Source organism: Parasteatoda tepidariorum, chromosome 12 (genome assembly GCF_982258835.1).
Source record: "Parasteatoda tepidariorum strain Cologne lab strain chromosome 12, Ptep-v5.0, whole genome shotgun sequence".
NCBI lineage: Eukaryota > Metazoa > Arthropoda > Arachnida > Araneae > Theridiidae > Parasteatoda > Parasteatoda tepidariorum.
Genome location: NC_141766.1, coordinates 40908344 through 40930759, shown reverse-complemented (window position 1 = coordinate 40930759; position 22416 = coordinate 40908344). Strand labels below are relative to the sequence as shown.

Below are 22416 nucleotides of genomic sequence, written 5' to 3'. Positions count from 1 at the left end.
ATAATAAATTAACTTGTTAATTGGATCAAATTATATTTTAAGAAAATTTCAATATCCCATACAGTAGAACACATTTTATATCAGTTTTGAAGTGTTTTGCACATGGTTGTGGTTTTAACCACCATTACGTGGTTATTGGAAAGCAACCAAAGTGATTTAAATGATAACTCACTTTTCCTACAAAGTAATTGCTCTGATTGTTTAATGACGAATGGAATGTTTTGACTTGTCGGAAATAGATGAGTTGTTTGGGATTTCCTACATAATTAACTCATTTATACTCCCATAATTATCCTAAAGACATGTTTGTTAAAATGCATTTCATGCACGATTTTAACTTCTGATGGATGTGCTCACCTCAATTTACTTGAAAACGTCTTTCCTCGTATTCGGACTGTATTCATTTTGATTAATTTATTTTCACACGCTTAATATATGGGCTGTTAAGCTGAAAGTAGGGACGGAACTAAACTCATAATTTTACTTATGTATTTTACTTCAATATTTGCGAAAACTATTTAAATTTTTTTTTGTACATTTCAATTATTTTCTTTTAATAATTGCTTGACTTACTGATCTATAATAAAAAACAAAACAAGAGTAAAAGAAAACAATGAGTTAATAACTAAATCGAACAATGGTTATCTTTTTAAATTTGCACACTGGGTAATAACTATAGTTCTATTAGAAAACTAAAACTAAAGCCAGTATAAGACATTCCTGCAACAATAACAAATGGCAATTGCTGCAAAATTGTTTTAGGAATAGGTGATGGTGGCAACGATTGCCATATAGGTGATGGTGGCAACGATTAGAAAGATTTAGTTCGTGCCAACAGCGATCGCCTAAAATTTGCCAATAAACAAATCACAAGCGACGTACAACGTTAAAATCTATTTTATGATTTATGTTGTATATATGGAATGAATATAAGTTTCTTTTTGTGTTAAAATTATGGTATTTATATATGCAAATCTTAATACATATATAGATCTAGAAAAAGTCAGAGTGCTATTTTAAAACAAAAGTTTAAGCTTATTCTTTAACATTTTTTGTTTTTCAACAGTACTGTTACAAAAGAATGGTAGTTCATTCTTGTATATTAGGTGCCTCAAGGGAACCGTGAACTTGAGTTTTGACAATTTTCGAAATTAAATATAAAGTTCGTCAACATATGTTACACAATTAACATAGAACAAAATTAACAGACACAATGCAAATATTTAAATAGAAATAATCTTTGTCTAATTTTCCGCGCCATCTGTTGACGGTTTTCGTAACGAATTTAGGATGAAATTGATTATGGGATAAGGATAATTCTCTCTATTAGCGGAACGCAGATTACTTTCTTTATGATACTTTTTGGGATATGCAGTTTTCTGCTCTCATAACTTAGCTGAATCAGCCCTCTCTATTTTTAAAAATGAGCTAAAAGAATCCTCTTTACTAAATAAGAAGCATCTACTAAGAAGAAGCAAATTCAAGAGTAGCGAAAATATCTTGTCATGGTGTTTTGGGACTAGATTACACTGCCGGACATACTCCGCTTGTAACCCTGTATAGGTTACAGGGTGCAACTTTTTTATAAATGCTAATTGTAGCTTTAACTTACCGGTCACAAAGCTTTTTGTTTTATTTGATTGCTATAATTCCAGTTACAATGAAACTAGTAATGGATATATCCCTTTATTTGATACAAGTAAGGAATATTGCTTTTATTTTTTCCTACACAACTTTTTTTAGCACGATTGTGCTTTCTTCATTGTAGTAACAGTATCGTAAGTCATTTCTTATTTTAGCTACTACTTCAAAAGAAAATCAAATTGAGATCTCTTACTAAAATATCTTGGAGGCCATGGATATTTGTTCCTCCAAAACCAAAACTCATCATGAAGTATTTGTGTTGTTAATTTTTAAAGTTATTAGAAAATACTGTCTGCAAACGAAGGTACTGGAGGATAATGAGTTAAATTTCGTCATTCGAAAAAATTAAAAGAAAATTAATATATATATATATATATAATATATATATATATAATATATATATATATATATATATATATATATATATATATATATATATATATATATATATATATATATATATATATATATATATATATATATATATATATATATATATATATATATATATAATACGTGTAATAAATCCTTTCAAAATATTTATGCTTCTGGTTAAGAATAAATTCAAATTTGTCATAAATTTTCGGAAAATGTTTACTATTTTAATAGAAATACATTAGAAATAAAGGATTTATTTACAAATCATATTTCAATTAAATGATTATAAATTTCATGCCACAGATCCCTTGAAACTGAATAATTTAAACTAAATAAAACAGGAATATTTGGGATTTTAAATTCGCATTTTATATAAATTCACAGGAAATTCTAATTCGCTGCTTTGAGGTGCCTGAAATATCTTTGCGTTTAAAAATATGTACCTATCATTTAAACTATTCCAGTTTTTGGCAACTTGAAAGACAACTGGAGTGATTAAAACTGCGTAAATATTTTTAAGAACACCAGGAAGATACTACTTGTCAGCACTTTTAGCGAATTTCATGCAGATCTGTTCGCATCAACAATTTGTTTGAGAAGGGTTCGAAGAAAATATTAAATTCAGCGCGTGGCATAATTAAGGGAAAGTATTTAAATAGCATTCTCATTTGATGACAAATAAAAGTCCAGGAAATATCTTTAAGTATTCGAAAGTAGAGCTTTTGCAAACAATTATTTGACTCTTTTAAACTGAGAACTTACGCAGAAATGTTTATTTTGATGTTACGAAGTAGAGAATCATAATTATAGTTGGCAAATATATTTCTCGCAATATGTTTGTGTTACATACTTTTATATGCCATTTATTTAATTAAAAAAGTTTTTTGTTATTATAATTTGAATGTTTAAAAGAAAGATACTTTAAACTCAATCTAGAAAAATAAGATACAAAGCATGATGTGTTTATCAATTTATGGTACAGGCAAGCATCATAAGTGTACTAAAATCGAGGAATTAATTTTCGCTCAAAATTATAAATAAAGTTTTTAAATGTACTAGCATCTCGTTATAGTAGCCTAAGTTCGAAAGCCATTTCACGCCAGTGTTAAACGGGAATGGGTAAAAGAGACACCTTCTGGAAGAGAGAAGACCTCCGCACGAATTAATTTAGTAATCGGACGTAGCGAATATAAGCTGCGCAGTGGGGATTATATAAAAAAAAAAGATGTCACTACACTCGAGCTATTGAATTGTGGTGGGAAAGGTGAATGATGTTACTATGTTCAGCTTACTAAATAATCATTACTTCAGATAAACTATACTACAGTCCTTAAGTCGGTGAAACTTTCAAAGTGAAGCTGCTACTCCAATTCATCGCCAATTGCTTACTCCGTGTAAATACGTTTTACAGGTCAACCGCATGATATCTTGAAACAATTTAATCGAAACATAGTTCCATTAGCAACAACAAAGATATCTAGCCCACTACTTAGTTCAACTTTTCGGCTTATCTATTAATTAAAATTTCTTCTTGCACAGTGATGTATCCACGTCTAAGTACTTGGACAAAAAAAGTCGATAGCTGATTCCCAACGAAAAGGATTCCTCATTTGATTGAATTGTTTTAAATATACTCTTCCGCCGTAAATTCACCAAAAAACCCTGGTCCAACAATGACTATAAAAACAATCTATATATTATAAAATGTTTTATAACTTAAGTGTTGAATAAAAAAATGATCACACAAATTAGTTAAGTTTGATTATATGATGTAAAAAATTTTGTCCAATTTTTTTTCTTTCTACACATCCTCTTAAACTTTCGAAATCAGTGACAAAGTTTCTAAACGTTTGAGAGCTCTTCGAATTCTAAAAATGAATTTATTTAAGAACGTTTGAAAACTATTTGAATTGTAAGATATACAATTTTTTGCATTATTTTCAAGAATATGATTTTACGTGGCAAAATACAAAATTTGTGCAAAATCGGTTGAATAAATCATGAGAAAACGAATTTCAAAAAAGTCATATATTTAAAATGCAATTTCTCAGGAACTATTTAACCGATTTTGCTCAAATTTTATTTTTTCCCACGTTGAATTACATACTTTAAAATGATGTAAAAAATTATATACCGTACAGTTCAAAATTTTGCGACTACTTTTAAATAAATAATAAACAATAATAAATGAATACTAAACTCAATTTTCGCGTTATCGAATAAGGAATTTTGTAAGTGTTTGCATAAATTTTTAAATTCTCTTAAGAAGTGCGTAAAAAGTAAAATTAACATTAAGGGGTCCAAATTTCGGACCGCTCTCCGGACCAAACTATGGGGACCATATTTCCCAGATTGCGGCTACCCCCTATATTTTTGGGGTCAGAAACTCGAATCAATTGATTAAAGGTATGTTTATTCAGAAAATGATTGTCTGATTGATTGTCTGATTACGTGGCATAAAATATTGTCTGCAGTAATTAATTAGCATATTTGAAGTTACCTCAAACCATTAAGAATAAGCCCTAGAACGTGAAGATTCAATGATTAGATCAAAAGTTATTCAGAGTGATCCGTTTATTATTTCTGTACACCTCCCAGGCAGAAACCCCATTTTATACCTACTTATCTGAAAATTTGGTTATTTTTGCAGTTAAAGTTACTTAAAAATCTTTGGAATTAAATATATACGCAATGTAAATAAACTAATATATAAACAGCAGTGAACGAAATATAAAATGCATCTGTCTACATTCATAACCCTATAAAATTGGTTTCTAGGTCTGCGCAGTGAAAATACATATTTTTAAAGTAATCTTTCTACAACAATTTTTTTTTTATAAATAAAACCACAGGATAAGCTAATAAAAAAGCATTTTATTATCATCCATTTCTGTTATGTAACATTTTAAAACCACATCTTCTTATGAAACATAAAACCATCAAAAACAGTGACAAAGTTTTCAATTGATCTTAGGCTCTTATCTACTTTTGTTCGATTTTTAAAATTCAGCTCTTGATAAGTAGGAAAAACACAAAGGAAGACTCAAAAATCTATCTGACGTAAAACACTTTTAAGGCTTTAGCGTCACAATGTCACATTACGTTTTCTATGACACGTTAGAACTTGTCATTCTTGGAGCTTACTCGAGAACTTCAAGGTACGTGATGTTTCTTTGTGGAGTAGAATTAATTTCCACGAGGTTTGGCATGTGTCATACTTGATACATGAAAACATTTTAAAACCTTGTCCAGGAAACAAAGAGCACAAATGGTAAGAAAATAAAAGTTTGTGGAAGAAGTTTCCTTCAAATTTATGGAAGAACCACCGTCCTTTGACAGAAAAGACAATACGCTTTGAAATGGGGATAAGTACACATTTTTCAAACCTTGAAAATCATTCAAAATTAATCAAAATCAAAATATGCCCATGAGCGTTTGCAGTTATTGATTACCTGTCGATGAAAGGACCTATCCATTAAAACTCTTTCCAAAAAAGATTAAGGCATAAAAGGCTTCTTAAAATTGAAACAAAAAATGCTGAAGTAAAATTGAATAGATTTAAACCAATTATTCGACCTTTCTGAATGCATTAATATAGTAGTTGATTTTAGTAAAGGAAGTTGGTTTTAAAAACACAAAAATAAATATTAATCTGGACATAATTAATGTGGCTATTATTCTTAAATGGTTAAAATATTAATAGAATATAATATTATATAAATATTAATAGAAATGAGTTAGACTTTATAATCTGTTATTTTACATATTAATCGTTACTTTGTAAAAACAATATGATTATAATATCTTTATTGTGTAAATAGGTATAAATTTAAATGTACCTTTTGAAATCAATTAAATTTTGTAACATTACTAAAGGAGAAAAACTGGCGAACAAGTGTCAAAAGTAGAGAGAAGTGGATTCGAATTCAAAGGAAGGCACTGGCCCACCCTGGGCTGTCTAGCCAGATATGATGATGATGATGACATTGTTTAGGGTTTTGACAAAATTATGAAAACAGTTTCTCATGCAAACAATCTTTCTTTTAACAGCAAATATTTCGGAAGATTTTACGTGGAAAGACCTTTGACACAGTTTAAAAGATCTTGACAGAAGCTTTTGGAAGTGATGTTATTTTCACTCATGCAAAATTTACATCCACTAAAATGAGGGTATTAAATTAAAAGCTTCTTTTTCAATACCACCATATCATTGCAATGACAAATTTAATATAAATATTGAATATATATAAATTTTATATATCATAAATATAACATATATAAAAGCTTAAAATATGATATTTTAAATAATGCCAACAGCTTTGCTATGTAAAGTCTTACAAATTATTTGCTTCTAAAATATATATATTTTTTGCAAAGAATTAATACAAAAATTTTTTCAGAATTTTGTCCAACTTTTGTACTTTACAATATGCTTCATTTACGCAATGAAAGAAGCTTATAATATGCTTTATACATGTAATAAAATGTATGTACAATATTCTGACTTTATTAAAATATCATATACTTCCTTATAAGTATAATACGTTAAGCTTATTTGAATTATTGCACATTAAAATTAATACAATTCTACTCTATTGTACGGTTATAAATTAATTCTTTCCTTTAATAAATTAAAACCCTAAAACTGAAAGTATGCTAATGCAGCAGCAATATTTTACTTGTTTTCTGACGAAAAATAGTTATGATACTCAGCTGAATGCAATATGTAAAATATTGTTATTTCATTTGTTCCAACTAATACAGTCTAATAACGCCTATTAACACATAACATCTAATAACATCATAACATCTAATAACATCATAACATCTAATAACATCATAACATCTAATAACATCATAACATCTAATAACACCATAACATCTTTACACTACCATCAGTACTGCAAAACAAATTCCTGCCTAAAGAAATATTGTTTGTAAAGAATAAGTATAAAATAGTTTCCATGATATTTTCAACCTCTGTACTACACAATGCTTCATTTATACAATACAATATACTTATAATTTGCTTCATATGTATAATAGAATGTGCGTACAATATTCTGAAATTCATTACAAGATAATATGACTCATTATAGATATAATGTGTAATACATATTTGAATTATTATATATAAAATATAAAACGATTCTACTGTACGCTACGGTGATAATTTAAAACTCTAACACTAACATTGCATACATCTTTTCTTAATTTTGATTGTTTTCTAACTAAAATTAATTATGATACTCCTTTGTTTTCGATATTCAAAATAGTATTTAATCATTAGTTTAAACTTTTACAGTTTGTAACAATATCATTCTGCTACCAACAACATGCATAACATAAAATATTTTAGAAATAAATATTTCCTAATGTTCTCATAGGTCTTCGCTATTGTTTTTCATCGCTTTACTAGGAAATATTAAATAAATATTTAAAATCACTAAAGTGCCAGCAACATCAATAGCCTTCATATTCGATTTCGATTCTGTGTTTAATCATTAGTTTCAACTTATACAGTTTGTAACAATATTATTCTACTTCCAACAATATACATAATATATTCAAAATATTTTAGAAATAAATGTTTTATAATGTTCTCATTGTTCTTCGCCATTGTTCTTTAACGCCTTACTTGGAAATATTAAATAAATATTTCAAATTTGTAAGGTGCCAGCAGCATCAAAAGCCTTCATATTCGATTTCGATTCAGCGTTTAATCATTGGTTTCAACCTATACAGTTTGTAATAATTTCATTCTACTACTAACAATATGCATAATAAATTCAAATATTTTAGAAATAAATGTTTTACAATGTTCTCATAGTTCTTCGCTATTGTTCTTCCACGCTTTACTAGGAAATAAATTTTTAAAATATTGCTAAAGTGCCAGCAACATCAATAGCCTTCATATTCGAGGAAAACTTCTGAGCATAGCCTTATTTATTTCCCGTGTTAAGTCTCACGAATCTACTATGAATTGCCTGAACTGAATCATGGTTTTCGACAGGGCGAACGCGACTCGCTCTTAAAGAAGTGAATGACAAATCACTAGGCGACAATTGACCATTACAGCGTAGAAATACTTGCCGAGCCCCCTGTCTTTCTGCTTAAGATTATCTTCCTCCCCCACACGGTTTTTCGTTCTCTCTTCACTGCTTTCTACACTTCCTTCTTTTATTCACTACCACACACTTTGGTATAGTGACAAATTGAACACTCTCTGATTAATGTTTGGTCTACGCAATCCATTTCACCATTCTAACGCATTAGTCTCTTATCCACTAAAGCGTGCTTTTGCATGGGAAGATAAAATTAAAGATTTATTCACTGAAAGCAAATAGCTCGTTAAGTTTTTTTTTCTTCTTCTAAAAATGAATTGCTGATGTTAACTTTGCATACTTTTTATAATAAATTTATTTATGTATTGCTTCAATTTTTTATAACTTAATGAAAAAATATTTGATTTAGAAAATCAAAATTATATTAAGGAAGAATTAAATTTTTAAGGTGTATAAAATTGAAGTTTTATTCACTGAAAGTAAATAACTCGTTAAGGGTTTTTCTTCTTCTAAAAATGAATTGCTGATGTTGATTTTAAATATTTTTTTAATAAATTTGATTATGTATTGTTTTAATTTTGATAACTTATTTAAAAATTAATTCAGAAAATCAAAATCATTTTGAGAAGTCATTATTTTTTAAGTTGTTAAAAATTAAAGCTCTATTCACTAATATCAAACAGCTCGCTAATTTTTTTTTCTTCTAAAAATAAATGATTTTTGTTGACTTTGTATACTTTTTAATAAATGTGTTTAAGTATTGTTTTAATTTTTGATAACTTAATAAAAAAATTACTTTCAATGAATAAATCTTTAATTTTCATCAACTCAAAAATTTATTCTTCCTTAATACAGTTTTGATTTTCGAAATCAAAACTATATTAAGGAAGAATACATTTTTGAGTTGATGAAAATTAAAGATTTAATCATTGAAAGTAAACAACTTGTTAAGGGTTTTTCTTCATCTGAAAATGAATTGCTGATGTTGATTTTCAATACTTTCTTTAATAAATGTATTTATATATTGTTTTAATTTTCTATAATCTAATTAAAGAATATTTGGTTTTGAAAATCAAAATTATATTGTTATATTGTGGGTAACTTGTTAGAAATTAAAGACTTATTATCTAAAAGAAATTTAAACTTTAAGGTTTTTTCTACTTAAAATTAATTGCTGATGATGACTTTAAATCTTTAGACACTATTTTTAATAAATGCGTTAATGCATTGTTTTAGTTTTCGATAATTAATTTAAAAAATTTTAACTCCCGATAATCTAATTAAATAATATTTCGTTTATAAAATCAAAATCATATTGAAAAGGAATTATTTTTTAAGCTGTTAAAAGCTTAAGATTTATTCACAGAAAGGAAATAAATCTTCAGGCTTTTTTCTCCTTCTAAAAATGAATTGCTGATATTGACTTTATATAGCTTTATTAATAAATGTATTTATGTATAGTTTCAATTTCAGATATCTTAATGGAGAAAAATAATTTTTATTTAGAAAATAATATTATATTAAGGGGAATTAATTTTTTAATTAAGACATAGTAAATCTAATATTAAAAATAATCTAATATTATATTTTTACATTATTTAAAGTATATCTAATATTACTAAAATCTTGAGGGTTAACTTGATAGCTCGAATTATTACGACATAAAGTGATAAGATTTTCAAAATTATGCTGTTAGAATTTTCATTCTGAAATGACGGTAAAACAACTGGCAGCAGATTGTCCTTCTTATCTATCATAAAGTTTTTAATTCGAAACATTTCTTTACATTTATGGTATTGAAACCATTTGCAACTGGTACAGTTAAAATCCGTGAATACAAAACCATACGATTTTTTAACCATTTACAAATAGCATAGTTTCTAAGCCATAGAAATAAAAATTCATTGGACATTGGAAATCTGTATGTACTGGGCCATTTATGTGTGAAAGATAGTTTCATAATCTAATAGTCTATGATTACAGATTTAAGAGAGCAGCACTTTACTAATTTTTCATGTACTGAAGGAGAAGAAAAAATATTGCGGTTTCAACTCATCGATTCGAACCCCTGTTCAACCGGGCATAAGATTGACAGAATAGGCTTCTCAGCTATAGTATGTGCCTTGCAGCACGCAACAAATTAGCTTCATAAAGTGGACCTAGTTGGAGTGGATAGAATTCTGGTTGTTAAACAGTATTAGGTAAAACCAATCAATAGCCGTTTTTTCTCACACTTTACAGTTTGCATATCATCATTTTCGTAGTTATTTGACTGTTTTGATTAATATGGCAGGAAAAAGAAATTGTTTTTAACCGTTTTTACCGAGAAATTTCTAACAGCGTATTTGTATTTCATAATTATGTGTGTGTGTATATATATATAATAATTGCAGATGCTTTGAGTGAATTTAATTTATAAAATCTATGCTTAATTTATTTATATCATTTTGGTTTCAATAAGCATGTTTTGAATACATTTTCTTTCGCTTTTTTTCCCTGCAGCATTATTTAAAAACTGTCAGGAACACATATTTTTTTCTGTTTTTAGTTTAAATAAGGAAATTTTTATTTAAAAAATGCATATACCAAATCAAAAGATTGGAGCTGTATTCAGTGGAAATAACATTGTCCTAAATAATTAATTACATTTACTCATGCTTCGAACAAGAGACTGGCTCAAGGCCATTGAATTTCTATAAAGAAAAAAGAAGTTAATTTTAAATCTGCATGATAATGATTTTACCAGATGGTAGTAAAAGGACAATTGAATGGCATTTATTAGCAGAATTTTCATTTTGTTATTTTTATTTAATAAAAAATCGTATACTGATGATGCATTTATATAAATGTTTAGATTAGACTGGTTGACAGTTTATTGTTTTATTTATAAAAATACTTGACTACCTAATTCGGTGTGGATCTTTCAAATCTGAAATTAGTTTTGCTCTTGAAGAAATGGATTTTTTTAATGTCATTTTCACCCTTTTTTTTGTCGAAATGGTCAGGTTTAGAAACGTTGTATATATGAAAAGGAGTAGCGTAAATGTAACGAATAACTCTAGAGGAGTCGTCACGTCATCAGGATTAAAATTGCAAAGGAACTCATTCATAGAAACGTAGTCAGACGCGGCTAGTGGCGCTTCCCTATTATAACATGCTCAAAAGCATAGGAAGAAACAGTTCATAATAAGAAAGCGTCCTTAGTGGCCTATAAAGATGTGCTTTCCTATGCAGTTTTTATCTTGATGAATCGCCGTAAATTCCCTAGACGTTTGTCGTAACATTTATGCGACCCCGTGTTAAATATAACCTTCTACAATTTGTTTTTTTTTTGCAAAAACTGTCCTTCAAAAATAATCTCTAGCATCAAGTGAGCAAAGCTAATTACAGAATTTGAAACTAATTTAAATTCAGTAACTCGGATGGACAATCCGACTACACATTTGAAATCCGAAAGCACATATGAATTGATTGCACACTTGACGTAAAAATATGTATAATCCGTTAAAAAAATCTCATACAACAGAAAAACAATGTTCCCCAGTGTTATCATAGCTTGAAATTTTATTTTGTTTCATTTTGAGTTTAAGACTATAAGAAGTAGAAGCATCGATGGGGTCATTTTGATAGATTTTTTTTTGCCATTTCTTACATTATTTTTCAAGATACACGTGAGCTTTGAAGCTCATATTTTTTCACTTTTCCTAAATTTTTCCTAAGTATACTACATCAAAATTTCGGTTGATTAGTAAGATAAATAAATATGGAAATACATAAACAAACATTCATTTTTTAAGTTTTATATCTGTTTTTAACTTGCAGAACTGCAATCATTATGAAGATAAGTTGTAGAACAAAAATTAAATTCCACCGTAAAAAAAATTTGTCCCTCACAGCAGTTTTCGTGAAATTATATGGTGTCTTAGATTCGATTACCGAAGTAGCTTAGTGAGTTCCTATTAAATTGTAATTTCGTTATTGCGTCTAAGAGAAACCGCAAACATGCTAATTATAAGCGGTTATATATGTCATAATCCTGGACAAGATAGTGTTGTTAGGGACCAGTAATTGTCAAGTAAATAATAAGGAAAATTAATGATATGACATTCAAGCTGCATGAATTTGATTTCAACTGATATGAATTCTAAAGAAATAATTTATTTGAATTATTATTTTTATTTATGTACTTCGGGAAATGAGAAAATGAATTACGACCTAGGAAAATAATAGATTCAGATAGTGCTCATTAAGACCAATTATGGAAGGCTTATTGTGATTAGCTTATTTAAAAGTTTATTACAGTAAGAGTAAGCAAATTAAGTCTTCTTTTGTATTTCTATGCGCATTTACTAATTGGCCTAAAGGCATATATGCTGATTGTATTAAACCTGAAAAATATTATAGGGGAGAGTGGGGTCAATTGTAACAGGGTACGATTGTAACAGAGCAAAAATTTCGAGTGTCGGGTTCTAGATTTGGTTCCTAGGTGGTGCACAAGGTGTATTTAACAAATCTACATGTACACCCCTGATGGCAACCATTTTTATGTACTTTTGAAAGAGTTACATCACAAAAGATATTTTCACGTCACGCAAGTACTTTTTTTAGTATTAGAATATTTTATTGTAACAAAGTAATTTCGTTTAAACAAATAAAAATTAGTAACCGAATATGTAAGTGGACACCTTAATTAACATTTCAATAAAAAAAAGATTAGTTTTGCTAATTAACTAGCATTGTTTTTAACAAATGAAGCTGAAATGGCGTCTTGGGGACAATTGTAACAATAAGTAAAGGGACGATTGTAACAGCTGAAAATAAATAATCTTATGTTTACAAACCATTACTTATCTCTTTAAGAACCACCAATAGTTTCCTATAGCATTTATATTATGTTGCATGTGCATTATTTTATTTGTCACCTTTCACAGCATAAATTAAAATTTTTAACCCCTTAAAGTTAAAAGTTTAACCCTTTAGGTCTCTGCTCATTATTATTTTTACTCCTAAAATATCACTACTATTTTGATCAATAAAAAAATATATCACAACTATGATAATATGTATAATTAACTATGTTTTAGTTGAATTTATGAACTGTTACAATTGACCCCGTAAGTGGGGACAATTGTAACAAGTGCACGACTGTCAAAAATTGTTAATAACTAATATAATAATATTTAAAATCAGGTATTTAATTTTTTTTCTAGTAGAGGATAGTCTACTTTACTCGTCTGTCAATTAATAATAATAATATATTGGATTTTTTGTTAGCTAAAAATAGTTAAGTAAAAAATGTTACAATTGACACCACTCTCCCCTACGTATTAGAAAATACTAAAGACTGAGCGGTCAATTTATTATGACGACTCCCACAATACACTGTTGGACCAACTTCAACCCTTAATACTGGTCGAATTCTTCTTGACGTAGACTCTATGAGACGTTGGTTGACGCATTTGACCACATATCCGACGAACTGCACTTGTTAGTTCCGTCAGATTGGAAGGCACTGGTTCCAGCTGTGTGATGCCCCGTTCAATCTCATCCCACAAATTCTCAATTGGATTGCGATCTGGTGATTTTGTGGGCCAATGAAGTAAGCTAAAATCACCGTAGTGTTTTTCGAACCATCTGTTGTCAATATGAGCTGTGTGACAAGGAGGCACTGTCATGCTGAAAGTATCCATCCCCGGAGGGTAAGCTATTAACTTAACTGGATGCGCTTGATCTGCGATAACACTTAAATACCCTTGAGCATTCAGGCGTCGTTCCACAGGAATCAAAGGACCCACGCAATGCCAAGAAAATATCCCCAAAACCATAACATTGCCTCCATCAGTTTGAAGTTTTGGGGCAATGCACGTGGGGCCCATGCTTTCATGCTGTTTTCGCCACATCCGAACACTGCTATCTACATGGTGTAATTGAAAACGTGATTCATCAGGCCACATGACCCTTTTCCAGTCATCTACTGTCCAATCCTTATGGTCCCTTGCAAACTGGAGACGTCTGCCTCTATTCAAGGCTGGCAGATGAAGATTTCGAACAGGTTGTCGGCAGGTAGTCAGGAGATGTTCGTAGTCGCATCTTCATTAAGATTCCCCATTGTTCGACGTATTGCTGCTCTTATGCAGGACTGGACAACTCTGGCATATTCCTTTCTGCTCGAGCATTCAGTAGCCTGTGACGACCACAAGTCTGACGTTGATACCTGAATTTCTGCTTGCTAGACTCCTCTCTGTACACATTAGTAATTTCTGATCTCGAACACTTCATAAGAGCAACCATTTTGCTGATACTAGTTCTGATGCTTCCAGCGCTTAGAATTGGGATAATTCTAAGCGATGGAAGCGTCAGAATCAGAACCAGCTTTCGAACTCCGTTAAGTCACGTTTTTTGCCTATATCACAGCACGTAATACAATGCAATTGATGGTTAACTAGTCATTCATTCCTTTGTTGTAGCTATCTCACCTTCCAGCAGCCACACTGAGACAAAATAGCTCATTTCGAATAAAACTGTCATGTGGTCATAATAATTTGGCTACTCAGTGTAATTTATAAAATACTTTTTTATAAGATACTTTTAGCGCTTTTCTCAATCCAATTATCTTAAACTTACTCTTTACCAAAGTTTCATAATATTGTTTCTTTCATTTTAAAAAATATACTGTTATTTATTTAAAAAAATGTTTTTGCACATTAAATGACTTAAATTGTAAAAAAAAATGGAAAAATTAAAAAAAGACCTTTCAAAATATGATAATCTACAAGTTTTAATTTTTAATTTAAATACCTTTGAAACTTCCTACTTGTTAAAGCATAAATTTAAAGAGAAAAATCTAATAATGTGGAAAAGAAATGCTAAATTCATTTACTCGAAAGCACTGAAAGATTACAGATTTTAATTTTTAAATCTTGAAAAGAAAATGGGCATACAAAATGCAAATCAAACTTAATTTAAGGAATCGAAATTATTTATATTTTAATTTATATCTTTTTCATTTTGAAACTTCTTGAACTTCAGTCAAGAAAAATAAATTACTTAATGCTAATTATTCATATTTCTATTATTTTTTTTTAAATTGTGCCTGTAGTAAAACAAAACACATGAGTGATTTTATTTGGATTTAAGATAAACATATTTTTTTTAATTTTCATATCTAGTTCATTTCCTTTAAATTGCATAATTTTTAAGGTAATGAAATGTTATATAAACAACGAAATAATTAAAAAGCGTATTATAAAAAATATAAGAATCTAATTAGAGATTTGAACGAAATAAAAATCTAAATTCAATTATTTTTTTATTTTTTTGAAAACATTAAAAGAGGATTAAATTGTTGTTTCTGTATTGCATTCCTTTGTATTCATTAACATTTAATTACAAATACTATTAAAGAAAAACTTTTGTGTTGGTTAACAGTTTTAGATTATCTAACATAAAATGGTTTGGGATACAAAATCGTTTTAAATCCGGAAAGTAATTTCGCTTAACACGTTTAGGAAAATCCTTGATTAATTCGAGATAGATTTTTAAAGAATAAAAGGGCTTATTTGGAAGCGATTAAATCATATGATTATGTAAGTTTTAAACTTCTTTAATTCAAGAGAAGTATATAAAAACACCGTAAAAACTATGGCATAAAAGCTCTCCGAATTTGGTGTTGAACATCCAAAAAAATGGGAGATTGAACATTTAATTTCCAGTAGACATCAGATAGAGCGTTCATGCGTACTTTAAAGGGATATATAAAACCTAAACACCAATAATGGAAGATTCTAACTCAAACTCACTCGCATTCACACCATTCGTGAAATATTTTCACTTCCGAAAACGTATGTTTCATTGTGATTCATCAGCAAATTGCTTACAATTGAGAATGAAACAGCGTGTGTTTGTTGTTGTTTAGTGCACTGATTTACAAGTACAGAAACAGGAGTGTAATGTACTATGCATTGTTTTATTTAGAAACCAATTTTATTTTAAGTATTAGCGTGTATCTGGGTGCATCTTAATTTAACTGTTCTTATTATAAATGGAATCGCAAAACTGACAATTACGCTTAACCATATCTTATTGTTATTATGAATTTTAGTGTTATTGAAATCCAAAAATTGGTACAACCACTTTACACAAAAAATGAGCATTCCTAGTTATTCTTTACACTAAGCACTAAAGAAGTATCTGTGATGTTGACCTACACTTATTTTCGAATAAAATAGTTGCCACCATTTTTGGGGTTAAGATACACTATCCTACAGTAATGGAAGAGACTCTTTTGATTTTTGAATTTTTTATTGAGTTTCTCACAAAATACGTAAAGGAATATCTTGTAATTTTAGATATGTTTGGTTTATGCAATTTTTCAGACTTTTCAATAAAGTTTAAAGCTTTCAGGAGTTTTAGGAACTGGCAATAAATTACAAAAGAAAACAAGAATTTTTAAACATCCTATGCCTGAAAATCAGGCTATAAGCTTATAACTTGTATCGATTACTTTGGTTCTGTATTTTCAATGAGTTCATAAAATTTCGTAAATCTAGCTTATATATTTATGAAAATATGAAAATTTTTATAAAAACATTTATTTTTTTGTCTCATGCTTCTTTGCTATAACTTTAAACATTTTGTTTAAAATTAGGCAAAATTTATAGAGCAATTTTTAAAAAAACTTAAAAAACTATTGCTTTAGTAATTGAAAAAAAAATTTAAAAATACGCAAGATATAATTATTTAAAATAGTTCTTACAAAAAAAAAAAAAAAAAGAATTGGTTGCACGAGTGGTTTATTGCTATCATTAATTTTGCAGAAACAAAGTAGCTTTGTCTACCACTATATACTAACTATATATTAACTTTTATGTTTGAATATTTGGTAAGGTGCATTACTTTTATCAAAGCTTCAGTGTTAGGTAAAAGTAAGAAATATCTATTTTGTATAACGTTTTGCATATGTACTACCACTTTTTTCAAACAGTAGTTTTTCATATATAGACCGCTTTTTGTGATTTGGGTTAATATGACTTATTCAATTTATAAATCATGAATTTTTTCTTCATTTAAATCTATTTTTTCAAAAAAATTACGTTTTTAGAGCAGAAATTTAATTTATGTTAATTAATTTTTGATTTTTAATTAAAATATACTGTAATAGACATGACTATTTTTTTCTGCATTATATATCTTAATTACACTTGTGTTTTCTTGTCGTTTTTGAAAAAGGAAACCACCTCTCTTAAATGGATGATAGACGCAAATGAATTAGGCTACTTCTTAATCAGTTGTGACTTAAAAAGAGATTTTAACGTTATGAAAAACGGAGGAATATTACTGAAGCTAATTTCAAGTACATTGTTTATGCAATTTTAGACTATAACATTAAAATTTTTATGCAACTTCCCATTTATGACTCAAATATGTTTCAAATACATTTTTAGAATTTCCATTCTAAATTTATGGTAAAATAATCAGCAGCAGTCTGTACATCTAATTGAAAGTAAAATTTGCGGTTATAGCACGTGTGTGCTTTAAAGTTAATAACATGCTATATTTAAATTGCGTAATTAAAAATTAATTACAAAAATAAATAAGAATAAAAAAAGTTTAAGTTAAGGAAAAATTTAATTTATAACAAAAACATATAATGAAAACTTACATTGTAAAGAATTAGATAATTTTAATGAAGGGTTGAGGAACGCGTCCTCTCTCCACGCGAGTCAGTTTGGAAGTGAGTTTTAGGGGGGTTTACAACCGGTTATGCTGGCTGGATTTACCTCACTTCAGTTCGTTTTTTGGAGTGGTCAGGAGGGTTGTCGAGGTACATACTTGGGGACTGGGTGTTTGCCGAGGCACACCACAGTACTCCCCCCTTAGTACCAAAGGTACGAAACAGTCTATGAAAGTCTATAGAGTGATTACAAGTATCGAGGGTTAAACTGGACTTTTCTTCCAGAACGAGTCGTAACCGGTAAGGAGTCACTTTGCTCACATTGAACTTGTGGAGTTGAAACTGCTGGCGTTGGAACTCTTTCTTCTAGTACGGGGTCTGTTGAGTCTATGTTTAAAAGAAAGACTGGTTTTAGCCGGTCAATGCTTATGGTGGCTTCCTTCCCATTTTTCTGAATCGTGAAATGTTTTTCAGTTCTATGGAGAACTTCAAAAGGTCCATCATAAGGTGATGACAGCGCAGGTTTCAAGGTATCGATTCTTACGAACACATGGGAGCACGTTTCTAAAGCTGGATGTACGAAGCATGACGATTTTGAATGGCAGGACGCAGGTGTAGGTTTTAGAGTTCTGAAGGTTTCTCTAAGTTTCGAAAGATAAGTTGAAGGATCACTTGGAGCATCGGAAGGCGGTTCAAAGAACTCTCCAGGTAAGACGACAGTTTGTCCATAGACCATCTCAACACAAGATGCATTGAGATCCTCCTTGAAGCAAGTTCGCAGTCCTAGTAAAACTACTGGTAAAGATTCAGTCCATTTGGTGCTGTGGCACCGAAGAGCTTGTTTCAGAGAACGGTGGAACCGTTCAACCATACCGTTTGAAGAAGGATGGTAAGGGGTTGTGCGAATTCGCTGTATTCCAAACATAGACTTCAGGCAGGAGAAGAGGTGGGATTGAAATTGTCGGCCTTGGTCTGTAGTCAAGATGGCAGGAACTCCAAACCGAGATACCCAATGAGCGACGAAGGCCTTGGATACTGTTTCCGCTGAGACGTCACTGAGAGGGATGGCCTCCGGCCACCTAGTGTAGCGATCAACACAAGTCAGCAAATAGTTAAAACCATCAGAGGGAGGAAGGGGTCCAACTAAGTCGATATGCACGTGCTGGAATCTCTCAGAAGGTAGGTTGAAAGGCTGTAATGGACTTACAGTGTGTCTTTGTACCTTATTTCGTTGGCAAGATAGGCAGGAACGAGTCCATTCTGTTACGTCTTTCAACATGGACGGCCATATGAATCGATCTTGCACTAGACGCTTGGTAGCACGTATACCAGGGTGTGACAAGTTGTGCAATGAGCAGAATACTTCATGGCGAAGTTTCTTGGGTATATAAAGACGTACTTTTTCCTTACTGACATCGCAGAAGATTTCGAGATTATTTCCCATTTTTAAAGGTTTTAAGTCTATTGATAAGTTATTAGAAGAGATTAAAATTTTTAGTTCTTCATCAGTCTTTTGACAATCGGCTAAGTTTAAGTCAGTTGTTGAAAGGTTAATTGCGTTTATTCTAGAAAGAGCATCTGCAACAGTGTTATCCGAACCGGAAATGTGTCTGATATCAGTGCTGAACTGTGCTATAAAGTCTAACTGCCGAAGTTGGCGTGGAGAACAAGATTCGGATTTTTTATTGAAGGCGAAGATTAAAGGGCGATGATCAGTAAATATGATAAACTGTCGGGCTTCTAAAATATACCTAAAGTGCTTTATAGTACTGTAAATGGCTAATAACTCCCTATCATAAGTGCTGTAGTTTTTTTCTGTTGTCGTTAATTTGCGGGAATGGAATGCTATAGGGCGGATGCCAGATGGTGTGTGGGATTGTAACACAGAACCTATGGCTGAATCAGATGCATCTACCATTATTGATAAATTATGATTAGGGGAAAAATATGACAAAGTAGCAGAATTGGCTAGGTTAAGTTTACATTTATTAAATGCTTCCACTGCGACATCGTTCCAAGGGATCAAAGTTTTATCATTTTTCTTGGAGTTTTTCAAAAAATCGTGTAATGGGGCTTGAGTTTGAGCTGCATTTGGTAAAAATCGCCGGTAAAAATTAATCATTGCTAAAAATCTGCGAAGCTCTGCAATATTTTTTGGTTGGGGATAGTCAGTGATCGTTTTTACCTTTTCGGGTAAAGGCTTAACACCAGATGATGTAATTAAGCACCCTAAAAATGAAACTTGCGGTTTACCGAGAACACATTTTGAAGGGTTAAGTTTTAACCCGTGTTCTTCAAGCCTTGTGAAAATTTGTCTTAAATGTTCTCTGTGTTCATCTGCATTTTTGGATGCAATAAACAAATCATCAAAATATGGGATACAAAAATTAAACCCTGACAAAACTTGATGTATATACCGTTGAAAAGTTTGACCAGCGTTTCTCAAGCCAAAGGGCATATATACATATTCAAAGAGGCCAAATGGCGTTGTAACCGCTGTTTTTGGAATATCCCCAGGAAAAACAGGAATTTGGTGGTACGCTCGGGTTAAATCTAGAGTTGAAAATATTGTCATGCCCTCAAATTGCTGTGTACAATCTTGGATATGTGGAACGGGATATCTGTCGGGGACGGTTATTGCATTAACACGACGATAATCCCCACATGGTCTCCAATCGCCATTTGCTTTCTTTACCATGTGAAGCGGACTAGCCCAGGGGCTTTTTGATGGGCGAATAATTCCCTGTTCTAACAAATACTCAAATTCTTTCTTTGCTGCCTCAAGAATATCGGGTGAGAGTCTTCTGGGTTTCGCATAAACGGGTTGTCCGAGAGTCTCAATATGGTGATAAACCAGCGATTCTGAATTTAGTTTATTTACTATTGAAGGGTTTGTCAACGATGGAAATTCATTTAAAATTTGCTGAAAGGGTGAGTCATTTAGAACTGGAGTAATTTCTATAATTTGAGTTGATTTATTTGAGGTGAAACCAGTTGACTTTAAATTAGTTAATTTATCAATTAAACAGTTGTTACGAACATCGACCAATAAATTAAAATGATTTAAAAAATCAACTCCAATGATTGCCTGAGTTACATCGGCTATAATAAAGTTCCAAGAAAATTTCCTGCGTAAATTTAAACTAAGATTTATTAATTTAGTACCATATGTTTGGATTTTAGAACCATTTGCAGCATATAGGACCAAAGATTCTGGATAATTAGCTTTTGAACAAAATTTCGGAATGACTGAAACATCTGCGCCTGTGTCTATCAAAAATTTTAATTTCGTAGAGGGATCGGCCAAATAAATACGATCAATATGGCGTTCGCCACTCATGGCCTGGAGTGGCTGCCCTGTTGGTTTCCCGAATTTTGAAAAGTACATGGGGGTTTGCATTTTCTAGCTCTATCTCCAAAGTTAGTGTGATAAAAACACATGTTATTCTGCGGTTCACGGTAATAATTTTGTCTAGAACGAGACCTACTATGATTTCTATTACCCCGATAGGTATTAGTTCGCTCACGTCCTTGTCTGTTTTGCTGAGCTTCCTGAAAACTAGTTTTTAGTTCATTAATTTGTTTAGTAAGTTCAGAAATTTGATCATAAAGTGTAGGATTAACGCTAGTTACAACCGATTCAGTAGAATTTATTTGGATAGGGCTAGCGAGTTCAATAATCTTATCGGCCATTGCAGCTAACTGAGTTAAATTTTCGTTTGACGCAGCAAGAATAGCTTGTATATTTTGAGGCAATCTGGCTAACCACAGCGATTTAAGAATGTTTTCGCTAAGATGAGATCCTGCTAGTTCTCGCATTCGAGCTAACAAATAGGAAGGGCGTTGATCACCTAACTCTAGTCCTTGCAAAAGTGTTCTAATTTTAGAAGCTTCACTCTCTGTAAAAATACTAATTAAGCGATTTTTTAAAGCTGTATATTTGTTTGCAGCAGGTGGGTTTAAAACTAAATCCTGAACAGAGTTAAGTATATCAGATTCAATGGCTGCTACAACGTGATGAAATTTGGTAGCGTCGGTAGAAATTTGAGAAATTGAAAATTGCGATTCCAACTGTGCAAACCATAACACTGGATTGTTTTTCCAGAACGGAGGTGGTTTAATTGCTACGCGAGAAATTTGAGAAGGTTGAATGTTAACCAAAGCTCCTTCATTCACCACGTCTCCTGGCTGTTCGTTTTCCGGCATTTTTTGACAAAAAAAAATTCACAACAATAAATAGAATAAAGGTAAAATATTTATAAATTAATTTTAAAGCATTCCTTACGCTATATACACACTAATCCACGAGATAAAAAAAAAACGCGCACAGTACTACCACAGAATCAGACACAAACACGTGGGTATAACATACAAAATTTTGAACATATAAAAGAATATGAATAAAATTAAAATAAACATATTGCTAATAGATTTAAATTCATTATATTGCAAGGAAAGTTCCGATTAAATAAAGAATCAACTTAAATTTTAAGTCCGGGTCTACCAATTATAGCACGTGTGTGCTTTAAAGTTAATAACATGCTATATTTAAATTGCGTAATTAAAAATTAATTACAAAAATAAATAATTAATTACAAAAATAAATAATTAAAATAAATAATTAATTACAAAAATAAAAAAAGTTTAAGTTAAGGA

General features: G+C 30.5%; 1 protein-coding gene across 1 annotated transcript; it reads right to left on the bottom strand.

Annotated features, from left to right (window-relative positions):
• Positions 1 to 21096: 21096 nt before the first annotated feature.
• Positions 21097 to 21966, bottom strand: LOC147801038 (uncharacterized). Its single transcript, XM_087155730.1, has one exon. It carries the CDS (start codon positions 21964 to 21966, stop codon positions 21097 to 21099), a length of 870 nt encoding a protein of 289 aa, XP_087011856.1.
• Between the last annotated feature and the right edge of the window lie 450 nt (positions 21967 to 22416).

Excerpts from the sequence above, each read along its gene's own strand:
- LOC147801038 (XM_087155730.1), bottom strand. The coding sequence starts at position 21,966 with ATGCCGGAAAACGAACAGCCAGGAGACGTGGTGAATGAAGGAGCTTTG.